The sequence below is a fragment of the Rhodamnia argentea genome, chromosome 1 (assembly GCF_020921035.1).
Source record: "Rhodamnia argentea isolate NSW1041297 chromosome 1, ASM2092103v1, whole genome shotgun sequence".
NCBI lineage: Eukaryota > Viridiplantae > Streptophyta > Magnoliopsida > Myrtales > Myrtaceae > Rhodamnia > Rhodamnia argentea.
In genome coordinates this window covers 12,929,390-12,941,598 of record NC_063150.1, presented here as the reverse complement: position 1 = coordinate 12,941,598, position 12,209 = coordinate 12,929,390, and the positions used below count along the sequence as shown (strand labels likewise).

The following is a 12,209-nucleotide window of genomic DNA, read 5'->3' as shown; positions in this document are numbered from 1 at the left end:
GTCCTTGCGACAGAGTGAGAGAAAGACCAAGCGCAATTTTGCAGATCCAGCTCTAAATAGAGGCTAACGTAGGGCCCGTTTGAACCCCTCTAAAAATATCTAATTTTTTACAAAATAATTATGCATGACGCGAGAAAAATAATGCGTTGATGAATAAAACGTTTCTTCGTTCATCTGTTTAGAGGGTGAATGATAACCATTCAGTTGTCAAATAAATTTCAATTCTAGGATTAGAGGCGGCGGCGGGCAACCGGTGGCGGCGGCCGGCGATGGGTGGTGATCGGTGACGGCGGGTATTTGAGAAAATGTGAGATTTCTATTTTTATTTCTCGAAAAAGTAAAAAATTATTGTGTCTCATTTCTCATTTAAATCTATTTTTGAAACAACTTTTTATTTCAGAAATGAAAAAATAGAATTGCATTACCAAACGATTTACTGTTCCAAAAATATCTATTTTTGATACTTAGAGGGTGAATGATAACCATTCCGTTATCAAATAAATTTCAATTCTAGGATTAGAGGCGGCGGCGGGCGACCGATGGTGGCGGCGGCGAGGATGGCCGGCGACGGGTGGTGAACGGTATTTGAGAAAAGGTGAGATTTCTATTTCTATTTCTCGAAAAAGTAAAAAATTATTATTTCTCATTTCTTTTTCAAATCTATTTCCGAAACAACTTTTTATTTTTGAAATAGAAAAATAGAATTGCGTTACCAAACGAATTTATGTTCCAAAAATAAGTTTGGAACAGAAATTTTATTTCTGAAACGTTTTCATGCACCCACTTAACATGGGCCTTAGAATCACTCGCTCACAAATTTTTAAAAACAAAAAAAAAATTAGGGATTATGAAATTGGGCACATTGTGATATTGATGTGGCGATCCCTGCGTGCGTGCGTTCGTATTCGTCGGGTTAATCATTAATGTGAAATAAATGGAAGAGCAATGGGGGATTTTTATGCGGTAGATAGATATATTCTAATCGTTGAGCAATTCTTATGCTTTGTTTTACAATTTTTCAGTTGGCCAAATGATTTTTTTTTTAAGGATTTTGTTAGAAAAGATTTAAAAAATGAAAAAGAAAAAAAAAATTAAAATGTCGATATAAAATACGAACATCTAATTAAGTGCTAAATTTTTTGGACATAATGAAATTAACTATGTAAAACAATTGCATTGTGGGCAGATATGCTTTAAAAGGTCTTAATCCACAATCTTTCATAGAATACATAGTACATCCATACTCTTTCATTGAAGTTAACTATGTAAAACAATTTCTGACCCCTCCCCCCCCCAAAAAAAAAAAACTACGTAAAACAATTACGTTATTTGACAAGTTTTACAACTTGATTGTATTTTTTTGAAAGTTTTAGGACACAATTGCACTTTCCGATAAGTTATAGGATTTTAATTACACTTTTTGAAAGTTGTAGGAATCAATCGCACTTTCTAGATAAATTTTAGGACTTTTAACAGACCAATCCCTTCTTCTAACCTCCGAAATATTCTACACGAGAAAGCTGAATCCAAAAATATGCGGTGAAAGAGCTTGATTGTGGATATAACTTAAAAGATTTCCCATTGGCACCATGGTCCTTATGCTAGTTCGATATTGATATAGATGAGGAACTGCAATCAACCATTGTCTTCTCACGGAAATGATTGTTTCAATACAAATGAGGAATTGCAATCAACTTTTGATTATTGGCGACAAGTGATCCACTTGTGTGCGTTTGCTTCAACATTTTGAAAATCCATCCGGACAAATTTTGGGTATTTGACAACCATGTCCAAGTGTCTTCGGGCTCAATGCTTCAGCATTTTCGGAATGTTGAAGCTCCTAATTAACGAAAATTAGTCAGTTGTCTATTTTGCTCTTGAAACCTTACTAAAAATTCAATTTTACCCCTTTTAAAAAGTAAAACCCTAGATCTGCTATTCATGTTCTAGAGCGAGAGAGGTCGACGACGGACGGTCGACTAGGCTAGATCTAGTCAATGAATGGTCATGCCTTGTCACTTATGCTCGCGCAACCCGAGTGACTGTTGCTTGAGGCGTCCACCGAGGTCGTGTGACGCCGCCCGACGGCCGCTGCGCCAAATCTAGCTGGCTAGCGGCTTGAGCCTTTCGCCGAAGGATTTGACTTTGTTTAATAAAAAACGACATATGATAGCTAAAGACCTTTGCAAATCTTTTTTTTTTTTACCACACACTACTTGACTCAAAATTACTTTACGATGGATTTTTTTTACCAAAGGCCATTTGCATTTACACAAGGCTCATCTCCAAAGCCAAACCGCAGCCTTAGTTGATAAAAGGAAAATTTGATCAGCACCTTTTTGTTATTATCTACAAGTATCAGACTTAGTCGATTAGAGTAGTATTTGATCGATAATGAATAAAATAATCGACGACTTGAAGGGAGGGAAAAGTGCAAAAAAGTTCTATAGTAAATTAGTATCAATTCAATTTTAAACCTTTTAATTGTGCTAATTTAATCATAAATTTTTTACATTGGTGAAAATTAAGTCATCCAACTAATTTTAGCTGGAAATCGCTAACGTGGATGCTAATAGTCCTACGTGGTACGGCTAGCACTAATGTGGACATTATTATTATCGTAAAATATTACTTTTTATTTTTTCGTTTTTCTTCTTCTTTTTTCTTTTCTTTACTGTATTTTTTTTTAATTGAGGACTGATGACCCTCACTCACGGCTAGCGAGGAGTCACGGCCCTTGCAAGGTTTGGGCATGGGCGATGACGCATTCGCCTGGGGCTAATGCTTAAAAATAAATTGGAAAACGATTTCTGTCATTCATTAAGGAATTGATTTTCCTAAAAACATTATTAACTAATTCAAATTTTTAATTATTATTTATTTTTCCAATAGAAATATTTTTATTTTTAGTTATTGTATTTTTAATTACTTTTTAAATTTTTTTCTCTATTTTTTTTCCTTTAATTTTTTCTTAGCTGGTCGCTGGCCACGGCGGCGACTAGCGACCGGCCACAAGCCGGGCTTGGCCTCGGCCCGACCTCACCTAAGGCCGGTGAGCTCGGGCCGAGCCTCGTAGGCCTCGAGTGAGATCGAGCTTCGCCAAATCTGCTGAGGCGAGCCTCGCTTGCTCGAGGCGAGCCCGGCCAAGCCCGGATCCAATGAGGCGAGGCCTCCCTTGAGGCCCGCAACGCCGAGGCTCACCTCGCCGGCCTAGGGTTCAATTTTTTAATTATTATTTATTTTTCTAATAGCAATATTTTTTTATTTTTAGTTATTTTATTTTTAATTATTTTTAATTTTTTTCTCTATTTTTTTCCTTTAATTTTTTCTTAGCCGATTCCCGGCCTCGGGCCGGGCTCGGCCTCGGCCCGACCTCGCCTAAGGTCGGTGAGCTCGAGCCAAGCCTCGTCGGCCTCGAGTGAGATCAAGCTTCGCCGGATCTGCTGAGGCGAGCTTCGCTCACTCGAGGCGGAACCCGGCCAAGCCAAATCCGACGAGGCAAGGCCTCCCTTGAGGCCGGCGACGCCGAGGCTCACCTCACCGGCCTAGGGCGATGACGAGGCTTGCCTCACCGGCCTCGGGCAAGGCCAAGGCTCGCTTACCTCTCTCGCTCGAGGTTGAGCCCAATCAAAACAGATCCAACGAGCTTGGCCTCCCTCTATGCCCACGACGCCGAGGCTTGAGTCGCCAAGCCTCGAGTTCACCTCACCCGGCAACCGTCGTCACCGAGGTCCTCCATCGGCGGAGGAAGCAAGCATAGAAAGGAGCAGCAACGGCCCGAGGAAGAAAGCGGAGGAAGGAGGAAGAAGGTGAAAAAAAAAATGAAAAAAAAAATTCAAATTTTTTAAAAAAATTAAATAATGAAAAATAATTATTTTAAAGAAAAGAAGAGTGAAAGAAAGGAGGAAGAAAATATGAGGAAAATGTTTTCCTCTTCTCAAAATGAAGAAAACTTTAGGAAATCATTTTCTTTAGTTTTAGAAGTTTTTTTTGTTGATCGGAAAATATTTTGTATTGACCACTCATTTTTCATCTCCCAAACACTAGAAATTGGGGAAAATTTTTCATAAAATAAACGGAGCCTAAGTTTTGGTTGAAAAACAGGTCAAACTCTTATCAAAGTGGACCGGGGGAAAAGATGTATGAAAGCCATCTTGTCTTATTAATCAGTCCGTGATCCAATGCCATTCAAAATCAAGAAGAGAAAAAAAAAATGGAAGATCATTATACTAAATAATTGAATTCAAAGTATATTTGTTACATTTGTTTGATTATAAATACACTTAAATTGTAGCGACAACCTAGAAAGCACTGACATTCTCTAAGAGCCTCCGTATCTGACACTTTTCGATACTCCGACATTCTTTGACATGCAATCGATATTTGGCGGCGTTCCCGACACGCTAATGACATCCGAGTCCAGCATCCGGACATGACATCTCGACACACGAGGTCAATTTTAATCATTTTCAATAAATTAGATGTCAAATGATAAATTTATCAAAAATATGTATACTTAAGCCATATATTCAACCACTCCAAAATTAATATACCTAGCCAGCCAAAGAAGAAGAAAAAGAAACTCACCGATGTACATCAAATATACAATATGTCAAAATTTTCTAATTTTTTTTTTTAAAATGATGTGTTAGCGTGTCGCGTCTATTGTGTGTCGCATATCGATGTTAGTGCTATTTAGGTGACAACCAATTGCTGTTGAGCATTTTTCATGTCGGACAGGTGTCGGTGTTTGACAAGCGTGGGCAAACGGACTCTGACACACGTGTTCGAGTTTGACTCTGACACGCGTGTCCGAGTTTGACTCTGACACGTATGTCCGAGTTTTCAACACGCGGTCAATGAATGGGGTCAACAAATGGGGTGAGCTGGGACTCGTTTGTCCTCGAGTTAATTTAGGCAAATCTTTTACTTTGAAACCAAAATATGTCCTAGTCCCATGGGCCTTCCTGATTACCCATCAACCTCGTCCAGCTTAGTATATTGCTTCATACACTGAGCCCCCAGTTTATAAGAAGCTTTCCCTCTCTTTCTCTATTTCTCTCTCAATGTGAGACACGGAATGTGAGACACGGAAAGGGAGGAAGAAAAAGTAGACAAACGGTTGAGACAAACTGAAAATAAAACCTAAGAGCAGTATTATTTAAATTCATTCTAGGCTCTTTTTATTATTTATTTATTTGTGAAATCATAAAAATTATCTCAGCATATTAAAATTCTCTATTTTTTGAAAAATTATGTGTCGACGTGTCGTGTCGTGTCGGTATCGGTGCGCGACTAAACAGGTTGAGGCGGCCACAACAGGAAAGGAAACCGGTTCAAAACGGAAAGTCGGGCCGCTTCTGGATTGGACCACTTGAACCGGCAATGCAGAACACTTCAGAAGGCTCCACAAAAACCCCTATAATGGCGACGAGGGTTTAAGTGCTCCGAAATGGTCGCGGAGCGAAAATCCTCCGTCGCCATCGATTCTCCAACTGCATGCCCGATGGACGGCGTGAGGGTACGGTTGTCGTTCGAGGATCGCCACATTCTGAGCAAGTCGCAGAGGAAAGAAGGGTTGAAGCGGAGCTGGATTTTGCTGAAGCCACAACACGACACGATCTCGGACCTCGCTTCCCATGTCGTTCACACATTCGACCTCTGGGACTCCTGCCCTAATGGCCTCGTCCTATCGGTGCGGTTTTTGGTTTTTCTGAACTCCGCCATGTACATTTTGTCGGACAGCGATTCTTAATTGACTGCTAACTAGTTGCACTGTGTGCTTGTCCACAAGGTTCAAGATTATAGTTTTTGTTTGTTCCTCACTGCGAGATTGCGAGTAATAAAGGAAAAAGTATCCTTTTTTTTCCCCCTTTTTTCCAGTTGAAGCAATATGATAGGGTGTTCAGGAAGATTTTAGTTCCTCATTGCCCTGATTATGATGATTCATTGCTCACTGACTATTGCCATTGTGCAGCATTACCGTATTTCTAAAGTTCCTAATATGTCGTCTGCTTTCTTTTAGATGGATGGTTATGTTCTACCGCACTTTGAGTCAACTTCTATACTCAAGGACAAGGATATTGTTGGGTTAGTTCATGATACACCTTCGCTTGGTACCAATTTTTCTGATCATTCTGATGAAAAGTTGGTTAACTTAGTGTTTCTTTGCTACAGGGTGAAAATGAAACAGGGTACTTCCAGGGACACCGCTAAGCTGCATGATGCGGAGAATACCTTGGAAGAAATAGAGTTTGTAGAGAAGCATCCTGTGCAGACAGGTTTAAAGCTGCTCATGAATGAAGAGTTTGAGAAGGAGACTGGGGGTTATGAAAGTGAATCCGAAGAAGATGAATGTGGACAGTCACATGGTTGTTTGAATGAGAAAGATACATCCAATAGTAATGCAGTTTCCAAGAAGAGAAAGGCATCAAAAAAGCTCAAGGGCTCAAAGTATGTTTTAAATCCCATATACTGTAGTTCTTTTCAAAAATGTGAACTTTTATGTGATATAATTTTTTTCTGCATCCAGTAAAGATACAGAATTCTACTCCCAAGTAATGAGTGTTTTGTGGTGCACTTGTGCAATGAAGGTTAGGATGTAATAAGAAGTATCCATCATTATAGTAAGTGGCTATTCTAGTTACAATGCAACTTCCCTGGAGAAAGAGAGAAAACTAGTGTCCAGCCATTAGTTATAAGGAACTCAAAAGTTCTGTAGGTTGAATTTTTTTGTCCCCTTAAATTTTGGTTGGAGGTGTTTGAAAAATTGGCCTGTTAACTTGGTTGCATTGTGAACGTTATTCCAAGTTACAAAGCCCTTCTAAGCTTTATGTGTATAATTGTGCATGTCTGATCTTCCGCAAGTACTGCTCTAATAGGAGCTTCATGCTTTGGGATGCTATTTTGTTGTATGACCATGGGCTGATATTCAATAGAATCTGGCACAAGAATTTATACTTCCTATTCAATGCCTGAAAACTTTAATTAGTTGTTCCTTTTTGCAGTAGGCATATTGTCAATACATATCTTTCTTCCTTTCTGCTGCAAGCGCAGATAAAAGGAAATATCAGTGGCTAGTGTAAAGGTGAAAATCTCCACCAACTGCTTACCTAGTGACTGCATTCGTGACGGATGATTAAGGAGTACCTGCAAGGATAATTACACCTGCAATTATTCATCATTCTCTTTTGAGTATATGTCATTCTTAATATGCTATATATCTGGTGACATGTGGAACTTGAGCTCTTCTTCTTCATCCACCTCACTCCTGTGGGGTTCCCTTTCATGTAGTGCATTTAGTATCATAGGATCACTTCACTGGGTATTCAACTTTTGTTTTATTGCATTTTACAGAAGGAAGAAAAGTAAATTGTCTGGTGTGGAGGAGTGCCCAGAAGTCCCTGGATGTGTCAAAGTTGATATTCCTGTTGAGCAGGAAAGACTGCAAAAAGAAGGAGCCACCATTGATAAGTGCAAGTCCTCCTCTGGGCAGGCTGAACCAGACAAGTCGATAACCCCTGCAAATGATGTGACAATTACTCCAGCTTCTAAGAGGTGAGTAGCTTACCGTTGTCTTTCATACATGCTTGCACAGGTAGCACATGGAGCTGTTTCCATTAAAAGGAGGCTGTAGCTTATTTAAAAGCTTTCTCGCACTCTTCTTCTTGCTAATAAAATGTTCTGTGTCGTCTTTCCCTCTGTTGCAGTCAGCAACAGGAAAATGATCAAGGAAGTGAAGGTTCAACTGATGCACCTTCTAAACCAAAGGTAAGTGAATATTTCTGTGATTCAAATTTTCTCGATCAAATATTTAAACATATTGTGTCATTACGTACTCCACTGTATACACTTATTGACATCAGTAACTTAACTATTGGATGCCATCACATTGTGCTTTTTGCTTGAAGTGATCTTTATGTTCCTTTCGTAAGTTTCATGCCGTACTCATAGCTGAACCCTTGGTTACCTACCTAATAAAGCACTTCAAGTTGAGTGGAACATAGATATAGATGTACTGAATGCCAAAAGTTCTGTATAGCTGATCTTAGGATGAACTTTTATGGTGGAAGTGGGGTCCTATTCTAGCCTGCATTTGGTAAATTGATGCAATTTCTTGGAGGAATACTAATGCAAGATGGTCGGCAATGAAGGCGTCACAAACTCCTAGTGCTTTGTCTTGGATGATAAGTATGATCGAAGGATATTGAAACTCAACCATTACCTTGCGAGTTGAGATTATCAATCGATTATCTGTATTTGCTGATATGATGCATGAGAACTGTGGTAAAGCAGCTACATCTATGATGTCAAGATTTTAGAGGTTTCATCCTGTCAAAACTTCAATTGGTTGCAAATGTGATTTTTCTGATATTCCCAATAAGTCATTATGTTGTTATGGTTGTGCCTTTTGCAAGTTACCAAGTCGAAGTGCTCGCCGTAAAAAAGCGAAGCGAAGGTGGCTGAGGGAAATGCGCCAAATCGGAAAGAAAGAGGTAACGGATGTTCAAAGGCTTTGTAATTTGTATTCGGTTGTGTTCAACCCTTGGAAGTGATTGAACCACCATGCCCCAAAGCTTGCTCATGCTCTAAACTGTGAAGGTTAGACTAGGGTCCTTGTGCTAATGTCCTTCTGTAGTTGCCTTTGATGGCAAAATCCTTCCCCTCCTTCCTCCTTGCGCTTTCTTTTGAAGATAGCATTCATTTTGCAGGTGGAAAAAGATGAATATCGGCCACTGCCTTATAAAAAGCAATCACTTGGAAAAAAAATTCGGCAGCTGCCTGATAAAAAGGATAGCGAGTTCTCTAAAGAACATGAGCAACAGCGTCAAAGTCATACCTTTGTCGAAAAACACCAGCCACTGGATCATGTCAATGAAAATAAAACAAATGAGGACATAGTTCCTATTGTAATTAGGCCTGGGCATATTCGCTTTGAGCCTCTGGAAAAAGGTATAGGTCCACAGCCATTACCATATACTTGTTTTATTTGTCAATGAATATGTTCTATTTCCATGCTGATTCATAAACCTCTGCAGATGTAGATCAGGATGTCCAGAAAAGTCAAGTTTTGCTGGTAAGTATTGGCTTTTCATGCTTGCGCTACATTAATTTTTGTTTCTTAATTGATGTGGTACCATGCTTTGTTCAATTTTGGCAGTCATTTGTTGAAATTTGGTAGTGTGTCAGTTGTCTCTAGAGGGAGGCGAATGTGAAAATCCCAAAACTAGATTCAAGAAACACTCCATACGACAAAGAATCTAGCATGTGTTTGTACACCTGTTGTTAGGTAAGAATAACCAGACATACAATAGGATTTGTGCAGCAAGCTCCATAGAATTTTCAAGCAACAAGTTATAAAACGGATACCTGCATTGAGCTTGATCTACAGCTTTTGATATTCGTTTACACCTGTGTATTTTTTGGTTTTTACTTTGCATCCCTTACCTTTTTCCTGCATTCATCGATGCAAGTGTTATTGTTTTATGATAGTTGCAGACTTTTGAATGGAATGGGATCACAAGCAAGAAGAAAGGACAAAAATGGGGCAAAGAGAAAGCAGGATCCTGGCAGCGGACCGATAATAAAAATCTCAACCAAGAATCTTCTCTAGTGACTAATGTTGTAGCAGAGTTGCCTTTAACTGATCTTGGGGACTTTGATAAACTGCCACCTTATGGGTTGCCACCTCAGGTTTATATATTTGTTCGATTTTTGCTTTGTATGAATCCCAAGATCATGCGGTATGTGTGAAAGATTTGTGGTGGTTTTAATAGTTATTAGGTATTATGGAGGTGTTTTAAATATCTTTTCCAGCTGCAGATTACTAGTTGAGATTTTCTTTTGTTCCTGTCTCAGTGTCACTGTGGAAGTTCCTGCTGTTTCGTCATCGTGTTGTTTGGAAATGTGATATGTCATTCTATACTTGCAGGAAGGTGATATCGTGGCATATCGTGTAATTGAGTTGTCATCCTCCTGGTGCCCTGAACTCACTTCATTCAGGGTAAAACTTCTGATTTCTCTATTTCGGATGAGTTTAATATGAAACGTGGGGTCTTGAACATGGGTTGAGTTCTAAGATATTTCTTTCGTCTCATTGGTTCTGCAGGTTGGAAAAATATCATCATACCATCAGCGATCTAATAAAACCTTGATAGTGCCTGTGGCAGAATATGCACTTGACTTGGAGAATATAGACAAGTCCCTGTATAAAGAGGATGGCTCCCTGGAGGTACTGAAAGTGGCAGCTCCCTTATATCATGTATAAAGTTACCAAGCTGGTGAAATTGCTTCCAAGTTGACAGCCTAACTCATCTTTATAGCTTTTTTGGCTAAGCAATTATCTTTATAGATTGCAATGAGTTTTGTTTGGCAATTGTTGACTGTCCAAAGAATCTGTTTACATTATAGTTGTAGAGATTCAGCTTTGCAATATGAATCTCTCATGTTCGATGTCTTACGATTGAACAATGTTTCTGATGATGTGTTGGAGCTTTCAACGGACGTATTTCTTAATTTTTGTATCATTATACTTTAATACGGCATGATGAGAGAAGTCCTGTGCAGGTTGATTTTTCATCACTTATTGATGTCCGAATAGTCAAGCATGGCAAATTGAATTCAGCAGAAAAAGGCACCGGTGGTGGAGTGGAAGTTGCTGCGGGAGATCAAAATGCCAAATCAAGTGGTTCAACTGATAATATTGGTGAAGCGACGCCTGATCCCTCGAAAGGTATATATCCTCTCCATTCTGTTGATTTATATTCCATTAAAACTCAAACACATCTCCATTTTCTTATGTGTTCATTACATCGGTGTTTTAGTAAATGGAAGGGTAGATGTGTGGGAAGAAATCAGCGAGGCTTTGAGTGCAAAGAAGGCACAGTTGTCTCAGCAAGACAATTGGACGATGAAAGAAAGTTCAGGCAGAAGTTCCTGGTCGTTCAGGGCCTTGAGAGGAAGTGCGTTAGGTCCAACAATGGCCCTTTTGAGAGCTCAAAATGGGGTGTGAACACCATCAATTTCCCCTTACCGGTTTCAGTCAATTTTCGTGAATTAGTGAAATTGCCGTATGTGATGTTAAGCTTGAGTGTGTCATATTGAGTCCAGTTTTGTATGCGAGGGCTCGCTAATCCTAATCAGGGCGATGTTATTAGCAGTTCAAAGATTGATTAGCACAAAGAAAATCCTATGTATCTGCTGCGGAGCAGCAATTGTGACCTTTTGTTTAGTGGTGATGTTGGACTTCTGTACATAAGGGCGACGCCGTGGGTTTGAACTGGCAAATGTCTTCTCGACCTACTTTAGGTCATGTTTGGTGTATATTCGTATGTATCATTTCCAAGTGTACTCTAGTTTGCTTGCTGCAGCACTTATTTTATAGGACAAATTTGGCGCTGAACACGAAAACATGTCATATTTCACTTCCTCTGCCATTCCCTTTCAACCTCATTCTCTTTGTACCAAATGCCATTCGAGATAAGAATGATCGTTTTCGTTTGATTGGCTTCCTACTGAGTTGTCTTCACAAGTAAATGTTGAATTGTGTTCGGGTTTGTTATGTCTTATTTAAGGCCATTTGTGTTGATGTCATTCGGTTCAGTCGATACAGCGGACAAGAGTCTCTTAACCCTACGGTTCAGCCCTTTCTTCTCTGTTCTCTCTTTAATCTGGCGACATCGGACTTCACAATCATCCCGATATCCTGAAGACGATGGTAGCACAAGTAAATATTGAAGGATAGGTTATGAATTTGCAGTTGTTTAAGAAAAACCAGAAGATTCAATAGTGTCCTCCCTTGCTCAAACCTATCCTTCAAGTCACCGTAGATTAGCATCACTTCGGCTAGCTTCCTGTTGAAGGTGAAAGCAATATCCCATCGGGCCTGCTTTCTTGGTCTTCCCCACAACTCTCTTAGAGATGGTGTCCAACGTTAACCACCTCGGAACTCGATAATCTCATAAAAACTTGGTAGGCACCTGGAGTATCGCTGCGATATCGTGTGTCCTGGCCCGAACTCGGGGATCACCTCGGTGCGACACTTTAAGACTCCACCCCGACTCGCTCGCTTGAGAAGCTGTCAGCCTTACTCGCAAAACGAAGGGATCCTTTGTAAGCACTGGGATCTTTATTTTCTGTGTATTTTAATATCAACTTTGAGTATAGTATAAATCTATCTTTACACGGTACATTGTTTCACTAAGAGAATC

The 12,209-nt window shown here is 39.7% G+C and overlaps 1 protein-coding gene across 2 annotated transcripts; it reads left to right on the top strand.

Annotated features, from left to right (window-relative positions):
* The first annotated feature begins 5,384 nt into the window (after positions 1–5,384).
* On the top strand, positions 5,385–11,354 carry LOC115751319 (coilin). Of its 2 annotated transcripts, none has more exons than XM_048284189.1 (13): positions 5,385–5,695; positions 6,026–6,090; positions 6,178–6,453; positions 7,357–7,557; positions 7,710–7,770; positions 8,418–8,495; positions 8,712–8,952; positions 9,039–9,076; positions 9,499–9,693; positions 9,932–10,003; positions 10,109–10,231; positions 10,567–10,732; positions 10,824–11,354. In XM_048284189.1, exons 1-13 carry the CDS (start codon positions 5,453–5,455, stop codon positions 11,009–11,011), a joined length of 1,947 nt encoding a protein of 648 aa, XP_048140146.1. In that variant the 5' UTR covers positions 5,385–5,452; the 3' UTR covers positions 11,012–11,354. The 2 variants fall into 2 exon arrangements, with proteins under 2 accessions (XP_048140146.1, XP_030545044.1); XM_030689184.2 differs by having other exon boundaries at positions 5,386–5,695; positions 9,493–9,693.
* Positions 11,355–12,209: the final 855 nt, after the last annotated feature.